The sequence below is a fragment of the Felis catus genome, chromosome E1, assembly GCF_018350175.1.
Source record: "Felis catus isolate Fca126 chromosome E1, F.catus_Fca126_mat1.0, whole genome shotgun sequence".
Lineage (NCBI taxonomy): Eukaryota > Metazoa > Chordata > Mammalia > Carnivora > Felidae > Felis > Felis catus.
This window is the reverse complement of record NC_058381.1, coordinates 60619929-60644646: the sequence shown is the minus strand read 5'-3', so window position 1 is coordinate 60644646 and position 24718 is coordinate 60619929. Positions and strand designations below refer to the sequence as shown.

The following is a 24718-nucleotide window of genomic DNA, read 5'->3' as shown; positions in this document are numbered from 1 at the left end:
GGTGGGGAGGGCTTTTAAAAACTTATACAAATAAAAAAAATACCTAAGAAGACTAAACATTGGGAAATGCACAAGGACGCGAACAGGCAGTTCACAAAAGAAATAGGAGAATGTGCCCTTTTAGGGGCACTCAGCGGGTGACGCGTGCAACTCTGTATCTCGGGGCTGTGAGTTGGAGCCCCACATTGAGTACAGAGATTATTTAAAAATAAAATCTTAAAGGGGTGCCTCTGTGGCTCGGTGAAGCGTCTGACTCCGGCTCAGGTCATGATCTCACGGTTCGTGGGTTCGAGCCCCGCATTGGGCTCTGTGGTGACTGCTCGGAGCCTGGAGCTGCTTCGGATTCTGCGTTTCCCTCTCTCTCTCTCTGCCCCTCCCCTGCTCACACTCTGTCTCTCTCTCAAAAATAAATAAATAAACATTAAAAATTAAAAAAAATTATATGGACATTTTACGGACCTTGTACAGGCAAAACAATTTTGAAAAGAATAATGCTGATGGCTACAGTGTTTTATGCTAAGCAAAATAAGTCAGAGAAAGACAAATACTGCATCATACGATTTCACTCATATGTGGAATTTAAGAAACATAACAGATGAACATAAGGGAAGGGAAAGAATAATAAGATTCAAACAGAGAGAGGGGCAAACCATAAGAGACTCTTAAATACAGAGAACAAACTGAGGACTGCTGGAGGGGAGGAGGAGGGGCTAAATGGGGGATGGGCATTAAGGAGGGCACTTGTTGGGATGAGCATTCCCTGGGTGTCATATGTACTTTAAAGTTTATTTGTTCTTTATATAATGTATTTATGTATATATTCATTTTTATATAACCCAACGCGGGGCTCGAACTCAAGACCCCAAGATCAAGAGTCACATGCTCTTCGACTGACCCAGCCGGGCGCCCCAACAAAGACATTTTGATGGGGGAAATTATTAGTCTTTTCGATAAGTACGGGAGCAATTACATATCCCTAAACAAAACAATTGGTCCTTGACTCTTAACTGATGCCATACACAAAAATAAACTGTAAATGGATTACAGGCCTAAATGGAAGCTGAAATTCTAAAACTACCAAAAAAAAAAAAAAAATAGAGGAGGAAATCTTTACAATTTTGGCTCAGGCAAAGAGTTCTGAGACGCAACACAAAAAGCGTGAGCCACGAAAAAAAGCAAAAACAAGAACAAAAAACAAAACACAAAACAAAACAAATGACGTTAGACTTCATTAAAATAAAAGGTTTTGTCTTCAGAAGACACTATCAAGAAAATGCAAGTCGGGGCGCCTGGGTGGCTCAGCGGGTCGAGCACCTGTCCAGCTTCAGCTCAGGTCGTGATCTCGCAGTTCACGGGTCCAAGCCCCACATCGGCCTCTGTGCTGACAGCTCAGAGCCTTGGAGCCTGCTTCGGATTCTGTGTCTCTCTTTCTGCCGCTCCCCTGCTCGTGCTGTCTCAAAAATAAAATAAAGCATTTTAAAAAAAAATAAAAAAGAAAAGAAAATGAAAGTCACACCACGGACAATATTTGCAAATCATACACGTGAGAAAAGACTCCTCTCCAGAATGTGTAACTACTGTGACAACTGAATACCAAAGTCCAATTTAAAGATGGACAAAAGGCTTGAGTAGATGTTTTACCAAGAAGCCCCTTCATCAGGGGCTGCAAAGCAGACCCACAAGGAGACACCGCGTCACACCCAGCTTTAATCCAGAAGACAGACAATGCCACGTATTGTCAAGGGTGTGCCTGAGTGGAACCTTCTCGTATTGCTGGCAGGATTGTGAAATGGTACATCCACCTTGGAAATCAGGGGGGATTCCGCTCTTGGGAATCTAGCCAAGAGAAATGAACATACGTTCCCACAAAGATCAATGCAAATGTTCGTAACAGACAAACGGAAGTGAAAAGTCCATCAATTACCAAGGAATGCAGACAAATGTGTGTGGTATACTTACACAATAAACAGGACAACATGCACATCCTGTGCCTTAGATGGAATGTACAAACATCGCTCTAGGCAGGATCACAAGACACCGTAGGACCATTCGTTGTATAATGCCACTGACATGAAATGGTCAGGAAAGGCAAATATATAGGTACAGGAAGCAGGACAGAGGTGCCAGGGTCTGGGAGTGACGGTGGGGGCACGCATCAGTGACAAAGAGCTCAAGGTAAAGTCTGTAATGATGTTTATTCAACCCGACAAATTTACCAAAAAATAATTGAATGATAAACTGTCCATGAGCAGATTTTGTCAATTATACCTGGATAAAGTTGTAAACAAGGCACCTGGGTGGTTCGGCACGTTAGGCAACCAGCTCTTGGTTTCAGCTCAGGTCGTGGTCTCACGGTTTGTGAGTTCGAGCCCCCGAGTTGGGTCTGCAATGTCCGCTAAGCCTGCTTGGAATTCGCTCTCTCCCTCTCTCTCTGTCCCTCTCCTGCTCTCTCTCTCTCTCTCAAAATAAATAAATAAACATTTGGGGGAAAAAAGCTGTAGGGGCACCTGGGTGGCTCAGTCGGTTGAGTGACCAACTCTTGGTTTCAGCTCAGGTCATGATCTCACGGTTCGTGAGTTCCAGCCCCATATCAGGCTCTGCGCTGACAGTGTGGAACCTGCTTGGGATTCTCTCTCTCTCTCTCTCTCTCTCTCTCTCTCTGCTCCTCCTTCTCTCTCTCAAAATAAATAAATAAGCATTTTTAAAAAGCTGTAAAAATTCTATGTTATTAACCATTTTTATTTAAATCATGAAAAGTTTTAATTCAGAGGGTTTTTTAATTACTATGTATTAGTATTTATGAATTACCACGTAGATATTCCTGTGACACGTGGCCATCCAGGGACATTTCTGCAGCTGGACCATGCCTTTCGATCCCTTTTACGGAAATGTTTGCCGCCGTACAAATGCTGCAGTAACCAACCGTCTTGTACCCAAACCTCTGCTCACACCCCCTGTGATTTCCTCGGGGTAGGTTTTTCAATGTGATTGGGGCGCCTGGGTGTCTCACAGTCAGCTACGTGTCTGACTCTTGACCTCAGCTCAGGTTATGAGCTCATGGTTCATTCGTGAGTTTGAACCCAGCGTCAGACTCGGTGCTGCTGGCGCGGAGCCTGCTCAGGATTCTCTCTCTTTCTCTGCCCCTCCCCTGCTCGTGCTCGAATGAACGCACGCTCTCTCTCAAAATAAATAAGTAAACTTTAAGATTACAAAAAATGTTGTTTGCTGAGCCAAACCACCTGAAGGTTATGCTAAAGTGGAAGGTTTATTTTCACAGCAGGCTCCCAGCCCCACCAGCCACCCCCGGGTCAGGTATGGCCAGGCTGTTATACCGGGTGTTCACATCCCTTAGGTCCTTTGCTAATTTGTCTTTTTTTTTTTTTTTTAATGTTCATTTATTTTGAGAGAGCGTGCGAGAGCAAGCTTGAGGGAGGTGGGGAGAGAGAGAGAGAGAGAGAGAGAGAGAGAGAGAGAGAGAGAGAGAGAATCCCAAGGATGCTCCACGCTGTCAGCAAAAGCCCAATGTGGGGCTGGATGCCATGAACCACGAGATCATGACCAGAGCCAAGTCAAGAGTCGGACACTCGACCAACCGAGCCACTCAGGCGCCTCTCTTTGCTAACTTGATAAAAGGTTCAAAATAGTGTCACTGCTCCCTTGTCACGGTGCGAAGTATGTGCTACATCACATTTGAAGGGGTCTGGTTCTCACAGGTTTGAACTGCACCCCACAGGAAGGACGGAGGACAGGGACTGGTCAGGGCGGTGGTGTGGGGCCACCAGCCGGGTCTCAGCCACGGGAGACTGTATGGGACCCCGGGATCCTTCAACACGACACCACATGGAGCAGAGAGAGGATGATTCTATCGACTGAGACATTAACGTATCGTTAACTGCAATGCACGTAGCTTCGATTCAGGTTCAAATAAAACGTGAAAGAACTCACAAGGCAATCAAGGAAAATACCGTTTGGATCTTTAATTCTGTTTAGGACCGTCGTTAACTTTTCCTGGTTGGTATTCCAGGTGCCAACTGCTCTGTGAGAGATTACCCAGAACTTAGCGTAAAGCAAACACCATTTTATCTCACACTCGCGGACTGCGAAGGTCAGGGCGAGATGGGTGGTTCGTGGGGCGCTGTGGGGCAGGTTTTCCGGGTCTCGAGCCCCAGGTTTCAGATGAAGAGAAACCACACCTGTGCCCTCTCACCTGTGCCCTGAGCTGAAGCCAGAGTAGGATGAGACTTTTGGGGGTGCTGGGAGGCAGTGTCCTAGCAGAGGGGGATGGGGGTCACTGTGGCTGGATCAGAGGCCACGCGTTCTTTGCTTTTCTTCCCATTGAGAGAGATGGAGTCTAACTCCCTGCCCTTGAACCTAGGCTGGCTCAAGTCTCGGGCTTGACCGGCGGAAGGCCGCAGAAGTTTGGTTCTGGCACTTCCCAGTGGGTTCACACGAAGACTCGTGGGCGGGCCTTTCAGAACATTGGTTCTTGGGGTCCGGCTGCCCCAATCCCACAGGAGTCGTGTGGAGCGGCCTCGGCCGGCAGCCTCGGCGGGGCACCACACGGTGGCTCTGTCTTAGGCGGCCCAGCCTTGTTTGGCCCCAGCATGGACCCGACCCGGCTGTCGCTGCAGCAGAGCTCCCGCTGAGCTCACCCAGCCCACCGAACCCAGAGAACTGTAAACCGCTGCTCCAAACCGCTCCGCTTTGGAGTGGTTCCGTCCACAGCAGCAGAGACGTGGGACAGGTGAAACAGTGGCACCACAGCTACTGTTTACCCCCACCAAGGATCTTTTTCCTTCGAAGTAAATACATGCTGAAATAGGGCGCCGGGCTCAAGGCGGTTAAGCATCCACCTTTGGTTCGGGTCACGGTCTCACAGTTTGTGAGTTCAAGGCCCCCATCGGGTGAGCCCAAGCCCTGCTTCCGGATTCTCTCTCTCCCTCTCTCTCTGCCCCTCGCTCACGCTCTCTCTCAAAACAAAACCACAAGAAGCGCTGACATATTTATGGTGGAAATAACCTCTGAGGTTCGCTTCAAATTGGCTGCATGTGAGGGGAGGAGGGGAGGGCACGGGTGAAACGAGAGAGGCCATCGGCTGAAAATGACTGAAGCCAGGCAGCGGGCCCACTGGGTTCACAACCCCATTCCTTCCGCTTTGGTGCATGTGGTGGCCCCCTCCCACACTGCACTAGGGCAGGCCCGTGTGACCAGAATAGGGCAGAAGTGACCTTGCTTCTAAGAGACGCCGCGGCTGCGTCTGGAGTGCTTGCCGGCTCCCTTGCGCCTGCTCTCTGTCCACCTGTCCGTCTCCGAGGCCTCACCCGGGAGCAGCCCTGTGCACAGCCGGGAGCTGCGGGTGACAGGGCACTAACTCCCCAAGCCACGAGGAACTGGGCCTCCTGGTCGCAGCACGTGCTGGACTGCAGTCTCCTGAGAGGCGGGGGCCAGAGCACCTGCTCAGCCGCGCCCTGATCCTCAGAAACCCTAGAATAAGCGTGTGCGGCTGCTAAATTCCAGGGCACGTTCTCACACGGATTGCTAACAAGATGCACGTTTGGAATTTTCCACAGTAGGGTTTTCTGCTTTTGTTTTGAAGCACTTGGGTGACCTGAGGGCAGCGCTCTCCTCACCCAGCCACCCAGCAGTGCGGGACAGTGGTCCGTGGTACCCTGGGTCTCCAATGACAGGGAGCCGCACAAGGCTCTGCTTCGGGGCAGCTCAACTCTGCACAAGGAGCCGCCAGCGCGACTCTTAAGTTACACAAAATTCGCAAATGTTCCTCAAATAGGAGAGAATCTCCAAAAGATAACCAAGGTTACTGTTTTGCATTAAGTTCGCGGCCGAAACCGCGCCCCCTCCCCCCCCCCCCGCGCGTGGGTTCCCCGCCTGGCCTCGCGGGTCGGGAGGGGGCGACGGCGGGGGGCGCCCCCGATGGGGGGGGGTCCTTCAGGGACTCGAGCACCGCGAGAAGGCCTCGCGCTTCACGAGGTCCCTCCCGCTGCTACGAACTGTCCCTCGACCCGGCGCGCGGCCAGCCTCGGACACCGGCCCGCTTCCGTCCGGGGCGGCGGACAGCGCACGCCGGGAGCCTCCGAATCGAACCCCCTCCCGCGGCGCCGGCCGTGCGGCACGGGGGCTCGGGGCGCGCGTCCACGGCCGGGGCTGGGGCGACAGCGCCGGCTCGCCCCCGCGCGGCACCTCGTGGACATGTCACGACGGACGGGCGCCGGGGGAAGGCGCACGGGAGGCTGCGACGCTGTCCCGTGCCCACGGTGAGCGGCCGAGCCCCGAGGACCGCCCCGGACCGGAAAACAGCGGAAGCGAAGGGCGCGAAGACCCCAGGCGGCCCCGCCCTCGCGGGACGCGCCCGCGAGGCCGGCTCCACAAGATGGTGGCGGCGCGCTCCCGGCAGCCCGCGCGCGCGCATGCGCCCTCCGCCGCCGCCCGGCGCGAGCGGAAGTCGCGTGACCCCGGAAGTGGCGGGCCGGGCGCGCGCGGGCGGGGCGGCGACGTTCGTCATTCCGTGCGGGAGGGAGCGTGAGAGCGGCGCGGTCGAGCCTCCGGTGAGCGGCGGCGGCGGCGGGCGGGGCGGGGCGGGGCGGGGCTGGGGAGGGGGCGCCGCGGGGGCCGGGGGTGCGGTGCCTTTGTTCGCGCCGCCCGCCGGGGGTGGGCGCGGGCCGGTGTGGGCCTCCTTTGGGGCCGCCGCCCGAGTCCCGCGGCGCCCCCTCCCCGCCGATGCGCGCCGGCTGGACCCGGGCCCTGCGGCCCCTCCCCGGGGGTGGTGGGCCCGGCACCCGGCCAGGGAAGCGTGGGCACCGCGCCCCTGCCCGGTTCCCGAGCACCCCACCCTGCGCGGCGCGCCTGCCCGCCCAGATTGCGGGGCCCCGCGGAAGGAAGTGTGGGCCGCGGCCATCGCACTCGGAGGAGCCTGTCGCCCGCGGCCGCACTTGGGTGGCGTTAGGGCGTGAGCATTTTAGAGGAATTTAAGAGGAAGCGGCCGTGAGGCCTGGAAAAGCGGGCGGGCCCCACCCCACCAGTGGCGGCCGGCTGGCCGGCCGGCTCGGGGTTCCCAGCGGCCCTTTGTGAGGTCTGCTGCTCGGGCAGCTCCGGGCTGCTAGGCTGGTCCCGTGGGGAGAGGCGTTGGTGTTCATTCTGGGGCAACCTGAGGTCTAGTGCTGACCGGGCTGTGGCCCACTTCCCTTACCGCCCAGAAGGACTTGAGTGGTTTCCGCTACTTCTCAGATTCTAGCGGGGTGCGATGGGGATCCCTAACTGAAGCCAGCCTCATGCACTGCTCCTTGTTCCCACAGCGCTGTCCCAAGCTCTTCTGGGCCAGGATCCAGAACGAGGGTCCTGAAAGCATAGGCAGGTCACAAACCCTCACAGTTGGAAAGAACATTAGCTGATGGTTAGGGTTCCTCATGACTTTTGGGACCCACCTGTGGGACTCAGGCTGGCTGGGTCGTCTGAGCTCCAGGAGAGCCCTGCGTTTGCAAGGTGAGGCCTTGTTTCACTGTGAGAACAAGGCCGAAGGAGTGTGCTTGGTCAGGGAGACCCAGGAGGAGGTGTCCCTTGGGGAGAGGGTCTAGGCAGCTCCAAAAGAACAGCAGGACTTTAGAAGTGACCCCGCAGGGGCCCTGTCAGTTGGGCCTGGTGGTCTGTCTCTTCCCCCAGGGTGGGAGAGGTATGCCAGGTCTCCCTGAGGAGCGGGCTCCAGGCCCCACTTAGTTCTGGATGCCCTGTCCAGACTGTCCCAGCAGGTCCCCGAGGTGGGCAGGGCAAGGAGTTGTGGTTCCCTCTGGGCCTTAGGAGTCTGTGTCTGGGCCTTTTGCAAAGCTCTGCTAGGAGCTGCTTTCTTCCAGAAGGCAACTATCCCCCGGGGTCCAAATATAGAGTCTGGTTACCTGCAGAGGTTTTTCAACAGTGAACTTGTGCTGGCTGTGGGGCTCGCTGAGGGGCAGAAGAGGTGGACACTATGGGTCCCTTCAGGCTGCCACAGCCCTGTCCCTGCCCACAGGTGTGCCAGACCCAGTTAGAGGAAGTGAGCATGGCCGAGCAGGAGCCCACAGCTGAGCAGCTAGCACAGATTGCAGCCGAGAATGAGGAGGACGAGCACTCGGTCAACTATAAGCCCCCCGCCCAGAAGAGTATCCAGGAGATCCAGGAGCTGGACAAGGATGATGAGAGTCTGCGCAAGTACAAGGAGGCCCTGTTGGGCCGTGTAGCTGTGTCTGCTGGTAAGTGGGCTGAAGCAGTGCTGAGAGGGACCCCTGTCATTTTGGGGTTTCTGCTGCCTCCCCCATCCTGCAAGTCACTAGTGGGGTAGAGCTTTAACCTGCTGTCACTCCGCAGACCCCAACGTCCCCAATGTTGTTGTGACCCGCCTGACCCTGGTGTGTAGCACAGCCCCCGGCCCCCTGGAGCTGGACCTGACAGGTGAGTGGCATCCGGGGGTCCTCTGCGGCCCAGGCCGCCCAGCACCTTGCCAGCTCTGCTGAAAGTAGTCTTTTGGAATGCTGGTGCCCTCTTGTGGGGGGCCGGAGAAGTGCAGCCAGGAAGTGTTTGTGGACTCTGACTTGGAGAGGCCTGGGTCCTGGGTGGGGCTACCTGGGGCCGCCTGGGTCAGGGTGGGAGCGGAAGGGGTGCCCTGCAGCTGCAGACGGGGGACATGCTGAGGTCAGAGCAGCTTCCTGTAGCCGAGCCTTTCAGTACAAGCTTCTTTCTCGGCACAGGTGATCTGGAGAGCTTCAAGAAGCAGTCCTTTGTGCTGAAGGAGGGCGTGGAGTACCGGATAAAAATTTCTTTCCGAGTAAGGCAGACGCTGGGGGGCGGGGGGTGCTGGGAGGAGTTGGGCCTGGAGAGCCCCCCCCGAGCCGTGTTTGGGTTGTGTCCCTGCAGGTGAACCGGGAGATCGTGTCCGGCATGAAGTACATCCAGCACACGTACAGGAAAGGCGTCAAGAGTGAGTGAGGCGAGCGCCACCTGGCTGGCCCGTGGGAAGGGGCAGGTGGAGGTGGCCGCCCAGGGCGCGGGGATCAGCAGGGAGAGGAAGGAAGCGGTGTGCGTCCCCGGCCTCAGGTGGAGGCGGGCGGCACTGTGACCTGTGCGTTTCCTACGCGCAGTCGACAAGACCGACTACATGGTGGGGAGCTACGGGCCCCGGGCAGAGGAGTACGAGTTTCTGACGCCCATGGAGGAGGCGCCCAAGGGCATGCTGGCTCGAGGCAGCTACAACATCAAGTCCCGCTTCACAGACGACGACAAGACCGACCACCTGTCGTGGGAGTGGAGCCTCACCATCAAGAAGGACTGGAAGGACTGAGCCCCGGGGGGCGGGCCTTCGGACGGACGGACCTGTCTGACGTGCCCCACCCCCACCGCCCCCACCCCATCCCAACCCCCTACCAAAGTGCTGACAGGCCTGCCCCCCCTCCCCCCACCCGCCCGGGGGCCCCCGGCCTCCTCCTCCTCGGTGGCCTTGCCTTGCTGCTTCTGCCTGCGCTGGGGGGGTTAGAGAGGGGAGGGAGCCTGCACCTCAGGCCTCCACCTCCCTTTCCATACCCCTTCAGGTTCCCTCCCACCTGTCCTAACCCGACTTGAGGCCCCGGCTTTTCCAAGGGAACCTCGTGGCCTTGGCAGTTGCCCTGAATCCTGTTCTTCGGGGGTGGGGTGGGGTGGGGTGGGGTGCATGATTGGAGGCCTCTTGGGGGCCGGCCACCCTCCTGCTTTCACCTGTCCCCGGTCAGTTCATCCATCGCTGTCAGTAACCGTCTAACCATGATGCCTTAACATGTGGAACGTGTGCTGTGGGGGCCGTCACTAACCTCTAACCCCCCTCATCCCCCCGTGTCTGCATGAGCATGTGGTCTCCCCGGTCCCCGCCCCATCTGCGATCCCCGTGGCCCCGGGAAGTGTGTGGGATGTGCTGCTGCTCCCCTGCCCGCCAGGGCCTAGCCGGCCCCCTCCCCCGGCCAGGGCTGTGGGGACGGCTCCAGGGGCTCTGGGAAAGCCAAATTGCCAAAACTGAAGTTGCCTCCGTTCCCATCCGGGAGGCCGGGTGTCCTCACGCCTCTGCCTTCTTTGTCCCGGTGGGCGGCGCTGGAGCCCACGGCCCCAGCAGACAGCCCTCGCCGGACAGAGCCAGCGGCCGAGCCTTATGTGTCCCACCCGGGCCTGCCGGCCCGGGGTCGCGTGCCTGGCCCGTCAGTATTTATTGCCTCCATATGTGCCGTCCTCTGGGCCCCCTGGCCTGCCACCTCTGCCCCCAGGCTCGGTGCCACCGTCCCCGGCAGGCCCTCCCCACACCCAGCCAGGACAACCGTGGGACCAAGCGCGCACAGTCGGAGCCCTCCCCTGTGCCTCCCCTCCCCTCCCTTCCCCGTGCCCCCCCCCCCCCGTCAGGACGGGGCCTAGATCGCCCAGGAGCCTGAACCTGCTTCTCCTTTTCTGACCGGGAAATAAACTCCCCCAAAGGAGCCAGGGTGTGCGCTGCTTGTCTCCTGGCGGGCGGGGGCAGGAAGGCAGCAGGAATGCTTTTTCCCTGGGTGGTGGCCGCTACTTCTGTGACCACTTTCATACTAACGTCGAGCGGCCAGGGTTCACTGTGGGTGAGGAACCGGAGTCCCCAAAGTGCCCAAGTTCCCCCGGATTGGGGGCAGTGGGAGGGGGCGCGGTAGGCCCGTCTTGGGGTCTAGAGCACCGGCTCCTCAGGAAACGCCCCAACCCTGAAGAAGGGGAGCCTCGCTGGAGGTTTGAGGCCTGTGCGGCAGGCAAGACATTCAGGTGGGGGATGGGAGGGGCCCTGCTGCCCTCCGGTAGTGCTGGGGGGGTGGGGGGAGTCGGTGCCGGGGGCTGCAGGAACAGGCAGGATCAGCGGTGCGAGGGTGGGGAGGGTGAAGCAGGGGTAGACCGGAGGAGACTAGAGGACGCTCACGGCCTAAGGTGCAAAAGTGCCCGGAGGAAGAGTCTTGAGTAACGGCCAATCCCGGGGACCTGCGAGGCCTCTGTCGGGCCTGGGGTGGTGGGGAGTGGAGAGGAGGATGGTCCCGCCTCCTCTCCAAGCACCACCCCCAGGGCACTCAGTAACCTTGACGCCCCTCCCCAACCCCAGGGTGAGGAAAGGGCGGGTGGGCAACCCAAGCTCCAGACACCCTCTTACCTGGCCCACGTGGGTTACAAAAGCGGTCAGGTGCCGCACAGTGGGGACGCGGGACTGCTCTCCTGGAGCCTCTACTGGCCACACCTAAGGCGGCCTGCCCCTCTTTCCATTGCTTCCAGCACAGTGTGCTCCGCTGGCAGCTTATCGCCAGCTGGGCTGGGCCACATGCCCGTGCCAGGACGGCTCCTACAGGGCTGGTCACTGCCTCAACCCTCCTTATGGGGGCCCCGTGCTCGATGGCACGAGGAAATGGCACTTCCTGCCCAGACAGAGACCCAAGAGCCCAGGCAGGAAGCAGCCTGGGCCCCACTTCTTGGTTCCACAGGGTCAAAGACCCTAACCCACCTCTCCCAGAGCCAGAGCCGTGCAGCCCCAAGACGGGCCTGGTGGGACAGGCTCGGGCAGGGAGCCGCAGTGAGACCAGTTCCGGGCTCTGAGGCCTTTCTCACGGAAGCGGACGCGGCTGCCTCTGGCGCTCATCCCCACCCCCAGAGGCAGAAAGCCCCATCTCAGTCCATAGCGCTGGGGCCACCACCTCCCCTCTCCCAGTACACTTCCTGAAAGGTCCAGCGCAAACCTCTAAACCCAGGGAAATCCTGTGTCGTCAGCAGCGCCCTGGGCCAGGGCTCTCTGAGGCTGTCAGGCCAGAAGGCCTACTACTTTTGCTCTCGGATTTCCCCAGCTTTACTAGACACGTGAACTCAGGACCCAGAGTGCCCAGTTGTACAGGCACCCTGCCAATCCCCAGGACTTTGTCCCCCGCCCCCGCTGAGGGGCAACACAGGGTGGTGCCTGCAGGACGTGGCTCTTGGGTCCCAAGTCTAATCTGACCCTCCTGGTTCCACCCTGAACCTGTCTACAGTCTGGGAGCCAGTGTCTGTGGCCCTCTTCCCTTCCGTCCTCTTCCACGTCCCCCAGAAATCCCCCAGCTGCCACCTCCTCATCCACTCCAAGATGGGCCCTCCCTTCCACTGAGGAGGGTGCTGTGGTCACCAGGTCAGGACCCGATGTGACTGATCACCGAATACTGTGGTTTAGGATAATCTTCATGCCCCCGTGCAGTCCCACTCCACGATCAGGACACCTGCAGCCCCCACCCCGGGGGCATGCTCGCCACCTCGCCCCCCACATGCACAGGAAGAGGACCGCGGGATAGTGCCTGACCGGGAACCTAGTCAGATTTCAGTGGCCCAGCGAGCACTTCTGGGGCGTCCGTGAACCTGCCATGACTCCCCCGACACACCCTATCCCTCCTTCCAACCCTATCACGCGTTGGAAGGCAGTTTTATTCTGAGAACTCTGCTTTTGAAAATGGTATTTATCAAAACATCTGCGATTTAATGGGCAACTTCTCCGGGGAATGCGACGCCTGGAGGATGTCCTCTAGTTGTGTGGGTCCCCAGAGACACAGCCACAGGGGGCAGGTGGGGCACCAACCTCCCAGGGCACATTCCGGCCCAGGGCCTGGGGCACAAGGTGAACACGCCCCACTGCCTCTCTCTGGAGCTGATTTTGGAAGGTATGTGAGAGGGTCTTAGGAAGAATGAGACCGAGCCGGCCCTTCCCTCAAAGCTGAGGCCTGCAGAGGCGTTCAGTCAACCAGCCTGTGTTCCGGGACCAACCCCACAGAAACAGAGGTCTCGGGCCTCCCCCAAACCAGGCCTCCTTCCAGCTGAGACCCCCGCTCTGCTGCTCCTGCACGGGTTGGTACGTGAGGCCGATTCAAGATGAGCAAAGGCATCCTGAGGCGAAGGCACGTTGGTGCGGCTGAGGTATCGGAATACCGGGCCTGGGTCAGGCCAGAGGCCAGTCACCCGCATCAAGGTGCGTTTCGGCCGCCCTCAGCTGCCAGCCATGGAGGCAGACTCGGCCAGAGTGAGGCTCATTTGCGGCCGCTGCACCCTTGTCTGCTTTACTCTCCCCTTGATCCCAACGTTCTCATCTTTGTCGGGACTGTATGCTCTGGGGCGAAGCTGCCTCCGTGCTGCCACAAACTCATCGTCGTGGTATCTATATCTCTTCGCTGTCCCCAGCAGAAGAAACTCAAACCCCACTCTTTAGGCACCTAAACCCTGGTCTCACGAGCGCTTCCGAAATCTAGACAGGATGCAAATAACCCTTGTATCAGGCCCCGCGGTCTGTAAAATAAGGGTTGTGGCAACCATAAAAACGTTAGGAGATAGTGCAGCAATGAGGCAATCCCCACCCATACCCAGAGAGCAGAGGGGGAGGACTCGGCTCGCAATTGTTAGGAAGAGCTGTCATTCATCTGTGGAAGCCCCAGGCCAGGGCTTCCCCCACCCCATGCCCCCCTAGCTGGGGCGCAGGCCGGCACCTGCCAGGCACACATTCACCGCCCTTCTATGCCCAAAGTCCCAGCTCCTGTCAAGTCGTCCCTGTGAAGACACGGATGCCAGCAGGTACAAGCACCTCCGTGAACCTTGCTCCCCTGGCACTGGGGGAAGAGCAGAGAACACGGCCTTGACCTTCAGGAGTGCATACACCAGTTGAGGCAGCCCCACACAGGAGAGACAGGAACACATGCCCTCCCCTCCAAAAGCAACCACTCGACAAATGTGAACTCTCAAAAGCACGAAAGCATGTTTTTTTTCTGTCTTACCATTTCTGAAATGAGGATGTTATTACAGCCAACGTGTACATTTAACGTGGGCGTGTTTCTCTTCTTCCTGCCATGTTATTAAATTGATGAGAAGTCTCAAAGCTACTGGTGGTGGCGTTTCGCAACAGAGGAAGCGAATACAAATGAAGAGGAAGGTTTCCTGGAGACAAACGGTCTGTTCCAGGGGTGGGGGTGGGGCGGGCTGCCAGGGAAAGGCAGACGTGGTGGCAGAGGCTTTGAGCAGTGACGGAAAGGGACGGCGGATCAGTCTAGAGCAGCGCCGTCCAGCAAAAATAGGGTGGGAGCCACAACCGATATTTTAAAATTTCTAGAAGCTAGTCAAACATTTTAATTTAGCCCAACGTATACAAAATACCAACGCAACATCTGAACATAAAAAAGTTACGGGAGTTCCCGTCGCCTCGGTGGCAGGTGGTCACCGCCGCGGAGGGCAGCGCCCGGGGGCCCGGGATGGCTCGCAGACAGCCAGCAGGAATCGGCAGCCGGCGGGGAGGCAGGTGCGCGGCCCCCCGAGTCGGCCTCCCCCGGGACCCCGAGTCCCCCGCTTTTGGACCCTCAGCTGCAGCAGCCCAACCTCCCTCTTCCTGCACCCGTTCTGGTGAGCCTCCTCGCCGGCCTTCCGGCCGTATCACGTTCGGCCTCGGCGTCCCCCGCGCCACCTGCGCGCCGCCTCCGCGCCCCGACCCGCCGCCGGCACCGCCCGGGACGGCCGAGCCCCGCCGGCCCCGCCGGCCCCGCCAGCCCCGCGGTGCTGGGCTCGCGGCACGCACCGCCCGACCCTCACGCGCACCGGAAGTTGCGTAGGCTCACCTTCCGACTCGCAGAGCTGGGGGGGCGGTGTCAGTTAAGGACAAGCCGTCCAATCAGAATGCAACACGAAGGGTTTCAGAGGCGCAGACGCAGCTCCGCCCTTCACTCGGGAGCTCCGCCCCACTGCCACGTTTGACGACGGATCGCGCGGGCGTGCGCGTATCTCTTGGCCAATCAGGAGCCGCAGATCCTGGCCTCCAAAGGTAGCAGCCATTCCAGACCCGCGGAAGGTGTAGGAGAAAGCCACCAGTCACAAGTCGAGGGAGAGAAAGTTCTCCATGGGGAGCCAATGAAAAAACCGGGTAGAGTGCGAGCGCGAGCTCCTCGGCCAATCTCGGGCGAGGGCGAGGGAAGCCCCCATGGCGATTTCGAATCCGGGGTCGTGGGCCAGAACGGACAGCCAATGCGAACGCTTTGGAGGTGGGCCCCGGAGCCCGCCAGCCAATCGAGAGTGGGCGCAGGCGGGCGCGCGCGCGGCGGCGGCCGGGCTTATAGGGGCGGGGCGGCCGGCGCGCGCTCTCGTGGCCTCGCTGTCCCGGCGGCGCCAACCGAAGCGCCGCGCCCGCTGCCGACATGCTGCGCCGCGTTCTGCTCTGCCTGGCCCTGGCCGTGCTGACGCGCGCGGGCGCCGCCGCTCCGGAGGAGGAGGACCACGTCCTGGTGCTGCACAAGGGCAACTTCGAGGAGGCGCTGGCGGCCCACAAGTACCTGCTGGTGGAGTTCTGTGAGTGCCGCCGGCCTGGCCGGGCCTCGCCGTGGCGGGGCGGGGACGCGGGGGGGGGGGCCGGCGGGACGGACGGGGGTCTCCGGGGCTGTCAGCATCCAGCCCCCCCTCAGGAGGCGCGGTCCCGGGCTGGTGCGGCGCGCAGAGCTGCTGTCGGCGTCTCCGCGCTGCCCACGTCCTGGGGGCATCCCTCCTGCTTGAGCCGGGTCCCAAGGCTGGCCGCAGGCCGACAGCCAGGACATGCTTTGTGCCTTACGTCCACATGGCAGGGGCCCTCCGTTAGCCTTGTGTGAGCTGCCACCAATACAGAGGAGCACGCCGGGGTCCAGCCCCCTGACCGCCCCCCAGGACTGATCCCAGAGCGCCCCACCTTCAACCCCATACCGCTCGCTTTAGCAGTGCTGTCACCCAGACTCAGCACCGCCGTCTGTGTTTATAAGTGTGTAAGCACTACCTGGGGTGGAAAGCTCCAGCCCGCCAGAGCTGCTAACCTGAGCTGGCAAAGAGTCACTTTTAAGTGGGAGTCCTGGGGCAGGTGTGCACAGGTGTGCGTTGCACATTCACGACTAGGTCTTGCTGAGCGTACAGGTGCCGAGGCGCTGGCTTCTTGACTTTTCTGGGAGATCCCAGAGACGTGACCGTCCTCACTGCCTGCAGATGATGGGAAGTCACCCATCGTTTGTCCCGTGCCAAGCAGCTTGGGGTCTGGTGTCGGTTTGTCGTTCGTGGCCTCTGTACCAATATTGCCCAAGAGCGTCAAGCTATCAGCTCAGCCCTGTGGGTTCAGGGGGGTTATCTTGGTGAGTAGATAAGATTTTTATGGAAGGAAGTGCCAGGAGAAGGTGGGGGAAGCGGGGGCACTTGGTCGACGCTGCTTTCCAGCATCCGTTTCTTCTCCAGATGCGCCATGGTGTGGCCACTGCAAGGCTCTGGCCCCCGAGTATGCCAAAGCAGCTGGCAGGCTGAAGGCGGAAGGCTCGGAGATCAGACTGGCAAAGGTAGATGCCACCGAGGAGTCCGATCTGGCTCAGCAGTATGGTGTGCGTGGCTACCCTACAATCAAGTTCTTCAAGAACGGAGACACCGCTGCCCCCAGAGAGTACACAGGTGTGGTTGCCGCACCGCCCTCCTCTTCCCTGCAGACAGGGGTGTGCCTGCAGCCTTTGGGAGAGACCTGAGAGGTGGGGAGGCCCGCTTTCGGAGGCCAGGCGGGGAACCTGGTCTCGGACTGGGTTCTCAGTCGAGGTCAGCCTCTGACGCTCTCGTGAGGAAAGTGCTCCCATCCCCGAAGAGTGCGTCAGGTAGAGAGGGACATCTTTCCGGGGCGGGTGGCAAGCTGAGGCTTGTCCTAAGGTTGACCAGCGAGAGGAGGAAGGCTGGGGCCCTCGGGCCCACTTGGAGCAACAGGTGTAGCGATTTGGGACTGTCCGGTGTGCCAAGCCAAGTGCCCAGGGCAAGGGCTGAGGCTGAGAGCCACTGGGTGACAGGCTGGCGTCACTCACCTGTCCTGGCAGAGCTCAAGTGCAAGGCCTGGCCCCTCAGGCTGCCTCCTGGGGCCTGGGCCCCTTTGTAGCCTGGTAGGTCCCGGGACAAGAGGAGAGACTTTTGTCCACAGAACCGGTTCTGTGGCTCTTCTGTCAGAATGCTCTCGAGCAGCCTCGTTGATTCTGACGTCTGCGGCTCTGGTGTTCTTACTAGGCTGCTGTTTTGTTGTTCACACGTTCGCCTGGGTTCGCTCTCAGGACAGGAAGTGCAGAGTTCCCACGGTCCCATTGCTCGCGCTTAGATTTGGTGAAGGAGACAGCTGCTCCTAACTCCACCTGGAACTGATGAGTCAGCATCTCGTTGCCACTTAGGAGAATCCTTCTAAGCGGGAGCCTCGCACCCTCCTCGTGCCGGGCCAGGTGGCCAGATGCTTTGAGGGGAGGAAGGCCCTCCTTGGCCTCAGTCCTAGGAGGAGCAGGCTTCTACCTTTTCGGTTTGTCAGCTCTGGGTGGCGTGCGGGAGCCTGATCGCTCTCATTTTGCTGGTCTGGGAGGCGTGTGGGAGGGCCAGGCCGAGGACAGGGACCCCTGAGCGGCCCGCATGTCCCAGGCCAGCTAGAGCTCGGGGAAGGCGGGGGTCGAGCTGATTTACCAAGCAGCCTTTTTTTATTTTATTTTTTTTTGAATTCCATCACATCTTTAATTATGACGGAGCCTAGAGTGAGGCCACTGGGGGAAAGTGTGTGTTTGATGAATTTAAGCGTCAAGGGATTTAGAAAGTGCAGAGGGCTTAGAGGAGGGGGTGGCGGCGTGATTCTGCTACCCTGGGGGCAGCCGCTGCGTCTCCCCTGCTTCACACCCAGTCCCGGTTTCTCAAGAGACAGAATAGTGTTCTTAGCGCTAGGATTTGCACAGGCGCGTAGACAAGGTTCCTCTTCTGGAAGGAGAGTGTTGAGCCCCGGTCTTGGCAGAGAGCTCAGAGAACGGGCAGGGAGGGTGGGCCCTGGTTTTCAGCGGAACCCGCCTGTATTTGGGTGCAGCTGGCAGAGAAGCCGAGGACATCGTGAACTGGCTGAAGAAACGCACCGGCCCCGCCGCCAGCACGCTGCCCGACAGGGCCGCCGCGGAGGCCTTGCTGGAGTCCAGCGAAGTGACCGTCATCGGCTTCTTCAAGGTAGAGGCTTCGGCACTGCGCCCCGTCGTCGGGGAAAGGTTCCCTGTGGTCTGGGTACTGCCTGTCTGTCCTGCTGGCGGCCCCGGGCGGGACCCTCGGTGCTTGGGTGAGTGGCCACCTCTGCTGCTTCTCTGTAGGATGTGGAGTCGGACTTTGCCAAGCAGTTCCTGCTGGCAGCGGAGGCCATCGATGACATACCTTTTGGGATCACGTCCAACAGCGACGTGTTCTCCAAATACCAGCTGGACAAGGATGGGGTTGTGCTCTTCAAGAAGGTAAGTGGCCCTCCAGCAGCCCCGCCCAGGGCATGGAGACACCGCGGGGGGGCTGCTTTCCTTATCACTTCCAGCCCCTGAGAACCTTGCCCGGGCGGCGCTGGACCGCCGGCTGGACTTATCGGGGGCCTGTTGGCAACGTCAGACCATAGGAGCCACTCAGACAGTGGCCTTCAGACTTTGCGCTGTGGGCCCGTTGTTCCGGCTCGAGTGGCAGCTCCAGGGGCGTGTTTGATGAAGGCAGAGCTGCTCTGGAGTGTTTAGTGTTTCCGAAAAAAGAAAATGGCAAAATATTCGGGAAGGTCTGCCGCCTTAACCTCTTCTAAGCACGTGATTCTTAGTATGAGGCATCAGTTACGTTGATGGTGCCGTGCGGCCGACACTCCTGTTTGCTCAACTTTTTGATCCCTGGAAATGGAGGCCGTGCGGGTGGCAGGCAGAGGAGGGCAGAAATCAGGAGAGAGGGGCAGGGGGCAGGAGGCGTGTCTTCGGGGATGAGGATCGGGCCTTTCGCTCCTGTTTTGTCCTGGTGGGAAGAGGGCGGGTTTGGAACTCCAGCAAAGCAGGAAACCCTGTGGTCAGAAAGGTCGCCGGCTTCTGGTCTAAGGCCATTGTGCGTGTGCGCCCCACGTGTAGGGCATCTGGGCCGAGGGACTGCAGACAGGTAACCTTGTGTAGAAACTGCCGCGTCTGGCACCTTGCCAGGGGCTGGTAGGGAGGGGTGAGGGTGTCTCCCGGCTGTACTTCTGAGGACTGGGGACGCCAAGGTGGCTGTGCTTCCGTCGACTGGGGACACCAAGGTGGCTCCGGGTGGCTCTGTTCCAGCGTCCTTGCCACTCCAGTGTTTCTGTCGTCTTGCTTTCCTCAAAACAATTCCAGATCCTTGTAGCGCCCGCCCCCTGCAAGGGAACGGAGGGGCTATGAGGCCCCCATGGGGGGCCTGGGTGGGACTGGGTGGGATGGGCCTCTGTGGGTGGCCAGAGTCCTGGGTCCTGAGGTTGAGGCTGACGGAGGGGGAGGGTGTCTCAGACCGCCGAGACCCATGTGCCATCCCGCGTCCACACCGTGCTTTCCTACCTCCTGAAAATCCAGAGCGCCATTTCTCACGCGTCCTCCGGCCTCGGCTCCCCGTTGTCTTGGGCACCGGGCGCGGCCTGGTGACGTGACCCCTTGGGTCTGGTGCCAGTTGGGGGGCAGCCTCGAGCAGAGGCCTGGCAGGACCCCGGGGACTTTGTGCCGCGTGGGTCAGTATGGGTCCCAGCTGCAGTCACAGACCGTCGTACGGACGAGAAGGAGGAGGCTCAAGTCCGGCCCCTCCCGGCGCTGCTGGGCCGGCCCCCGTTTTCTCCATCGTGCTCGTTTCCTCAGTCTTTCTTGTTCCCTTTCCTCTAGGTTGTTGGATCCCATTTCTTGCAGCGTGTTGGGTCTGTCCAGGGGCCGCTGTGGGCAGCCTCACTGAGTCAGGCACCTCCCTAGTGGGACAGGGCAGGCCACTTGCTGGGAAGGATGGGGGCTCGGATGGCGGCTTGGGTCATGGGTCACTGGCAGTTGGACTTCTGGTTTGAGAGCTATTCTGTGTCTTTATTCGTCCTGGTGGTTACTTTGCTTTTCTTTCCTGAAACTGAGGGGTAGGAGTAGGTGTCGGGCCAGGCCTGTCCTCCGCTGCCTGCAGCGTTGCGCCTTTTGGGGACGTTTGTCGTTGTGGCCTGACGGGGCTGGGCTTCACTACTGTCCCTGGCTGAATGAAGGCTGGTTGTGTGCTTTTTACTGAAGCAGAGAGGGACTGTAGTGTGACGTGACCCCATTACTAAAAAGATTGTGTCTCAAGACAGGTGCGTGCGGCAACTCTGTTCTTTGGGCCTCTGGGCATGAAACTGGGCACACCGCTCACTGCTCGGAGGGGCTGGCGGTACGGTTCTGGAGCAGTGGGGGCTTGTGTGCCCCTGGTAGGGGCTCAGGAGCATGCCTGGTGGAGCCGGGCCCCCTGGCCTTGGCTTTTCATCCCCTTTCCCCTCTTTTCTTTGGGTTTGGGGAAGAGAGAGCAGGCTTCAGCTTTTCCTGGGGGTGCTATGCTCGTGGCCCCTGGCACCTGGCCCTCGATCTGGTCTAACTTTAGCAGCCGGTGTCATAGTCGAGCTGAATGAAGGTCAGGCTGTAATGTGATGTTGGCGGGAGCAGGGAGTGGCCACCTGCTTTTCTGGAAGTTCCTTTGGGGAAGTGTAACTGGAAATGACTGGGAAGAAAAGGTGAGTAGTTTCTCTCTGTGGGACTCATTCGAGAGTTCAGAGGGAAGGATGAGATGCTCGTGTGAACAGGCGTAGACGCAGCATCGTTTTTGTGCTGGGAGTGGTCTCTGTGCTCCACCCAGAGCCAGGGCTGCAGCTTCGCTGCACGGCTGCCCGTGGGCCTCTCTGGTCTATAGCAACAGCCTTCCAGCTTCGGGGCCTCAGGACCTCTGAAACTCTTAGATATTACTGGGGATCCCAAAGAGATTCTATTGCTGTGGATTCTATCTGTTGATTTTCACCAGGTCAGGAATCAGAACCGAGAAATGTTCCTAAGATCCTAACCGTCTAGGGTGTCTGGCTGGCTCCGTCGGTAGAGTGAGTGACTCTTGATCTCAGGGTTGTGTGTTCAAGCCCCACATTGGGCATGGAGCCTACTTAAATAAGAACTCGTCCATCTAAGTAACAGTCACGTGTAATCAGAAGGTCTTGTGAAAGTTAGTTTTTCCCAGACAACTGCATTTGAGTGGTGAGCGTGTTAGGGTTCTGCTGGTTTCTAGCCTCCACCTTGTGGAGGGCAGACCTGGCTGATGTCAGTCTGTCAGGACGTCCCTTGTCACTCTGCTCTGAGGGCATAGCACACTCGGGAGAACGCGCGTTCTGAGCAAGAGCACGAAATTGCAGCTGTCCTGGAAGGGCCCCACACTCTCCCCTTGGTGTCGCTGTGGCTCAGTGCCCGGAAGAGGCTGCTGTCTGCAGCCCTCATCCGGCTCTGTTCGGTGGACAGAGGCATGTGGCTTCTGCTATCGCAACTCCGGGTTGCTGTGCCGGGCCGAACCTGGGCTCTGGGGGCGGGGGGCGGCATGGGAGGCTTTGGGAGGACCGAGGTTCTCGCAGCCCTCTCTGTGCCCACAGTTTGATGAAGGCCGGAACAACTTCGAGGGGGACATCACCAAAGACAAGCTGTTGGACTTCATCAAGCACAACCAGCTGCCGCTGGTCATCGAGTTCACTGAGCAGGTGCGGCTCTCCTGTGGGTCCTGCGCCCTGAGGGCGGGGCGGTGTGGGAGGGTCGTGGGGTCCCGACCCCGGGAACCCCCACGTACAGATCGTTGCAGCGGTGGCATTGCAGCCATTGAGAGAATGTTCTGTGTAAATGGCTTAGTTCGTGGCTCAGACCCAGTAACCTCTGTTTACAACGCAGACAGCCCCGAAGATTTTCGGAGGTGAAATCAAGACTCACATCCTGCTATTCCTGCCCAAGAGCGTGTCTGACTATGAGAGCAAACTGAGCAACTTCAAGAAGGCCGCCGAGCACTTCAAGGGGAAGGTGAGCGGCTCAAGTGACTCAGGCTGCAGGGTGGCCCGGGGCTCTCTGCGGCTCCCGGGTCCCTCTGGGAGGGCCAGGCCGTGGCGGTGCGAGTCTGCGCAGTGTGCGTGGCGGGAAGCAGCCAGGCAGGGGAGCGGAAGCTGCCTGCGGCCCCCCGCCTCACCTGCCGCTTCTCCCCTAGATTCTGTTCATCTTCATCGACAGCGACCACACGGACAACCAGCGGATCCTGGAGTTCTTCGGCCTCAAGAAGGAGGAGTGCCCCGCCGTGCGCCTCATCACCCTGGAGGAGGAGATGACCAAGTACAAGCCGGAGTCGGACGAGCTGACGGCGGCGAAGATTGAAGAGTTCTGCCACCGCTTCCTGGAGGGCAAGATCAAGGTGGGGGAGCCACATCCCGAGGTGGAGCCGGCCCGCGCCGGCCTCTCGGCCTTTGGGGTCCCGGGCTCCCTGCGGCTGCATCTGGAAGGTGTCCGAGCTGAGCGTGGACTCCTGTGGACGGGGCCCCAGATGGCACGAAGATGCTTGGGGAGAGACGCGGTGGTCCCACTGCTTGGGGAGCCCAGAGCGGCCCCGACCCCGTGGGCTCGGCCCTCTCCCGAGGCTCCGTGAGCAGCTCTGGTCCCTGTGTGTCTCGGGCCGGGGTGGGGGTTCTGGGGGCCAGTGGGGTCTCGAGCCATCCCTGACCCTGCTCTGCCTGCCCTCCAGCCCCACCTGATGAGCCAGGAGCTGCCCGAAGACTGGGACAAGCAGCCCGTCAAAGTGCTGGTCGGGAAAAACTTCGAAGAAGTTGCTTTTGACGAGAAAAAGAACGTCTTCGTGGAATTCTGTAAGTGGAGCCTCTTCCGCTCGTGCGCGTGTCCCCCACGAGGGCCAGCGGGCCGGGGGTGGGCAGAAAGCGGCTCCTCGGCCCAAGGGGGGGACTCCGCTGCTCTCTTCCAGATGCCCCGTGGTGTGGGCACTGCAAACAGTTGGCCCCCATCTGGGACAAGCTGGGAGAGACGTACAAGGACCATGAAAACGTCGTCATCGCCAAGATGGATTCGACGGCTAACGAGGTGGAGGCCGTGAAAGTGCACAGCTTCCCCACACTGAAGTTCTTCCCAGCCGGCGCCGACAGAGCGGTGCGCCTCCGGCGGGGGGCTGGGGGAGGAGGGGGGCAGGGCCGGGGAGCGCGGGACTGGCTCCCTGATTCACATTCTCGCTCCCCCTCTCTCCCCGCCCCCCCCCCCCCCCCAGGTCATTGATTACAACGGGGAGCGGACACTAGACGGTTTTAAGAAATTCTTGGAGAGCGGTGGGCAGGACGGGGCCGGAGACGACGATGTAAGTGGCACGTTGGTTCCGCCCGGCCAGCCTCTAGGTCACACCCTGTAGTCCGTGGGACAGGCTTCCGTGGGCGCCACTTGAGGCAGGCACGGGGACCCGGGCTGGGGGGCTGCCGGGAAGCCCTCACCGGGCCCCGCAGAGCCATCCTCCCTGATGAACACGCAGTCCGGAGCGCCCGAGAGGGGCCTTTAAATGCTGACATTTGCTTAAGAGACTTACTCGTCCCGTGAGGCTCCCTACTGCGCTGGACCCGGACGCTCCTCCCCGGCCGCTGGCTGAGGCGTCCTGCCGGACACCAGCTTGGGCCTGTCCGTGCAGCCGTGGGCGGCTGGGGAGAGTGGAGGCCGGTCTGTGCTCAGGCCAGAGGGCAGGGTGGTGTGGGGGCGGGGGCCAGGGCAGTGGTCAGTTCAGTGGGGTATGGTCGGTGGGTTGTCGGCGGCCGCACAAACCCTGGAGGCTGGGGTCCCGGGCTCCCCTTGCACCGTTTTGTGGGCAGAAGCTCTGCGAGCCGACAGTTGGCTGCTTCTGCCCAAAGGGCCGGCCAGTGTCTGGCTGACCGAAGCCCCGCCCCGTCCTTCCTGGTCCCTCCTGACCCGTGTGCTTGCTTCCCTCCCTCTTCCTGCTGCACCCCAGGACCTAGAAGATCTGGAAGAGGCGGAAGAGCCTGACCTGGAGGAAGATGACGATCAGAAAGCTGTGAAGGATGAACTGTGACACGGAGGCCAGACCCTGGCGCCCAGACACGGCACCTCATGGCCGCACACCCAGCGGCGCGGCCTCCGGAAGCTGGGGCCCCTCCCCGGAAGGAGGGAATGTCCATCGGAAATGCAGGGAACTTTCTGAAGCAACACTTCATTCTAACACATGTGTAAATCGAAACCCATCACCCTTTGCTTTTCAATCTTTGGAAAGGGATTTATCTCCAGGCCAGCCCATCTTCTGGGCCATTTTTTTTTAAATCGTGATGTACTTTTTCGTACATGGTTTTGTCCAAAGTGCTCGTTAAAATGTCTTGGAATCTCGGGCAGGTGAAGCCTCCTTCCTGTTAGGTTTATACTGTCACTTTTGAACATGCCATCGGTGGGATTTTTAGACATTTTTGGACGTCAGGGTGTCTGTTCCACTCTGGCCGTGGCTCCCCGGAGACTCCTGTCCCCTGCTCGGGGAGGGGCCCGGCCAGCCTGGACAGCCACTCTCCACATGCCGGTGTTGCCATGGCTGAGCGTGGTTCTCCCAGTGTTTGGTTAAATGGACGCTTTGGCACGGTGGGGAAGGCGGGGGGCCTTTTGTGCCTGGAGGGGTGGTGGGTGCCGGCCGAGCCCCGGGCAGCCCCCCATCCTTCCCGAGCCAGGCCCCCCGTTCTGTGACTTCCAGGGTAACTTGAGGCCCGTGCCAGGCAGAACCTCCCATTTCCAGGCTGGGAAACGGTCAGGAGTGCTTGAGCCGAACCAAACGTTGACAGCTTTCAGGCATTTCTACCACAATATTGGAATTGAACACATTGGCCAAATAAAATTGAAATTTTACTACCTCTCGTTGTCTCTGCTCTACGGTCCCTCCGGGGCCT

The 24718-nt window shown here is 59.6% G+C and overlaps 2 protein-coding genes across 3 annotated transcripts; both read left to right on the top strand.

Moving 5' to 3' along the window:
- The first annotated feature begins 6416 nt into the window (after positions 1-6416).
- ARHGDIA (Rho GDP dissociation inhibitor alpha) lies at positions 6417-10475 on the top strand. Of its 2 annotated transcripts, none has more exons than XM_023244318.2 (6): positions 6417-6563; positions 8018-8237; positions 8353-8436; positions 8733-8809; positions 8899-8962; positions 9123-10475. In XM_023244318.2, the coding sequence occupies exons 1-6, from the start codon at positions 6426-6428 to the stop codon at positions 9320-9322; spliced, it is 783 nt and encodes a 260-aa protein (XP_023100086.2). In that variant the 5' UTR covers positions 6417-6425; the 3' UTR covers positions 9323-10475. The 2 variants fall into 2 exon arrangements, with proteins under 2 accessions (XP_023100086.2, XP_003997322.1); XM_003997273.6 differs by lacking the exon at positions 6417-6563 and adding an exon at positions 7362-7497.
- Positions 10476-15122: 4647 nt separating this feature from the next.
- P4HB (prolyl 4-hydroxylase subunit beta) lies at positions 15123-24682 on the top strand. The gene is made up of 11 exons (XM_023244316.2): positions 15123-15333; positions 16234-16440; positions 17858-17991; positions 18129-18266; positions 21407-21511; positions 21696-21821; positions 22003-22203; positions 22531-22651; positions 22765-22946; positions 23062-23148; positions 23785-24682. The coding sequence occupies exons 1-11, from the start codon at positions 15183-15185 to the stop codon at positions 23863-23865; spliced, it is 1533 nt and encodes a 510-aa protein (XP_023100084.1). The 5' UTR covers positions 15123-15182; the 3' UTR covers positions 23866-24682.
- The last annotated feature ends 36 nt before the right edge of the window (positions 24683-24718 follow it).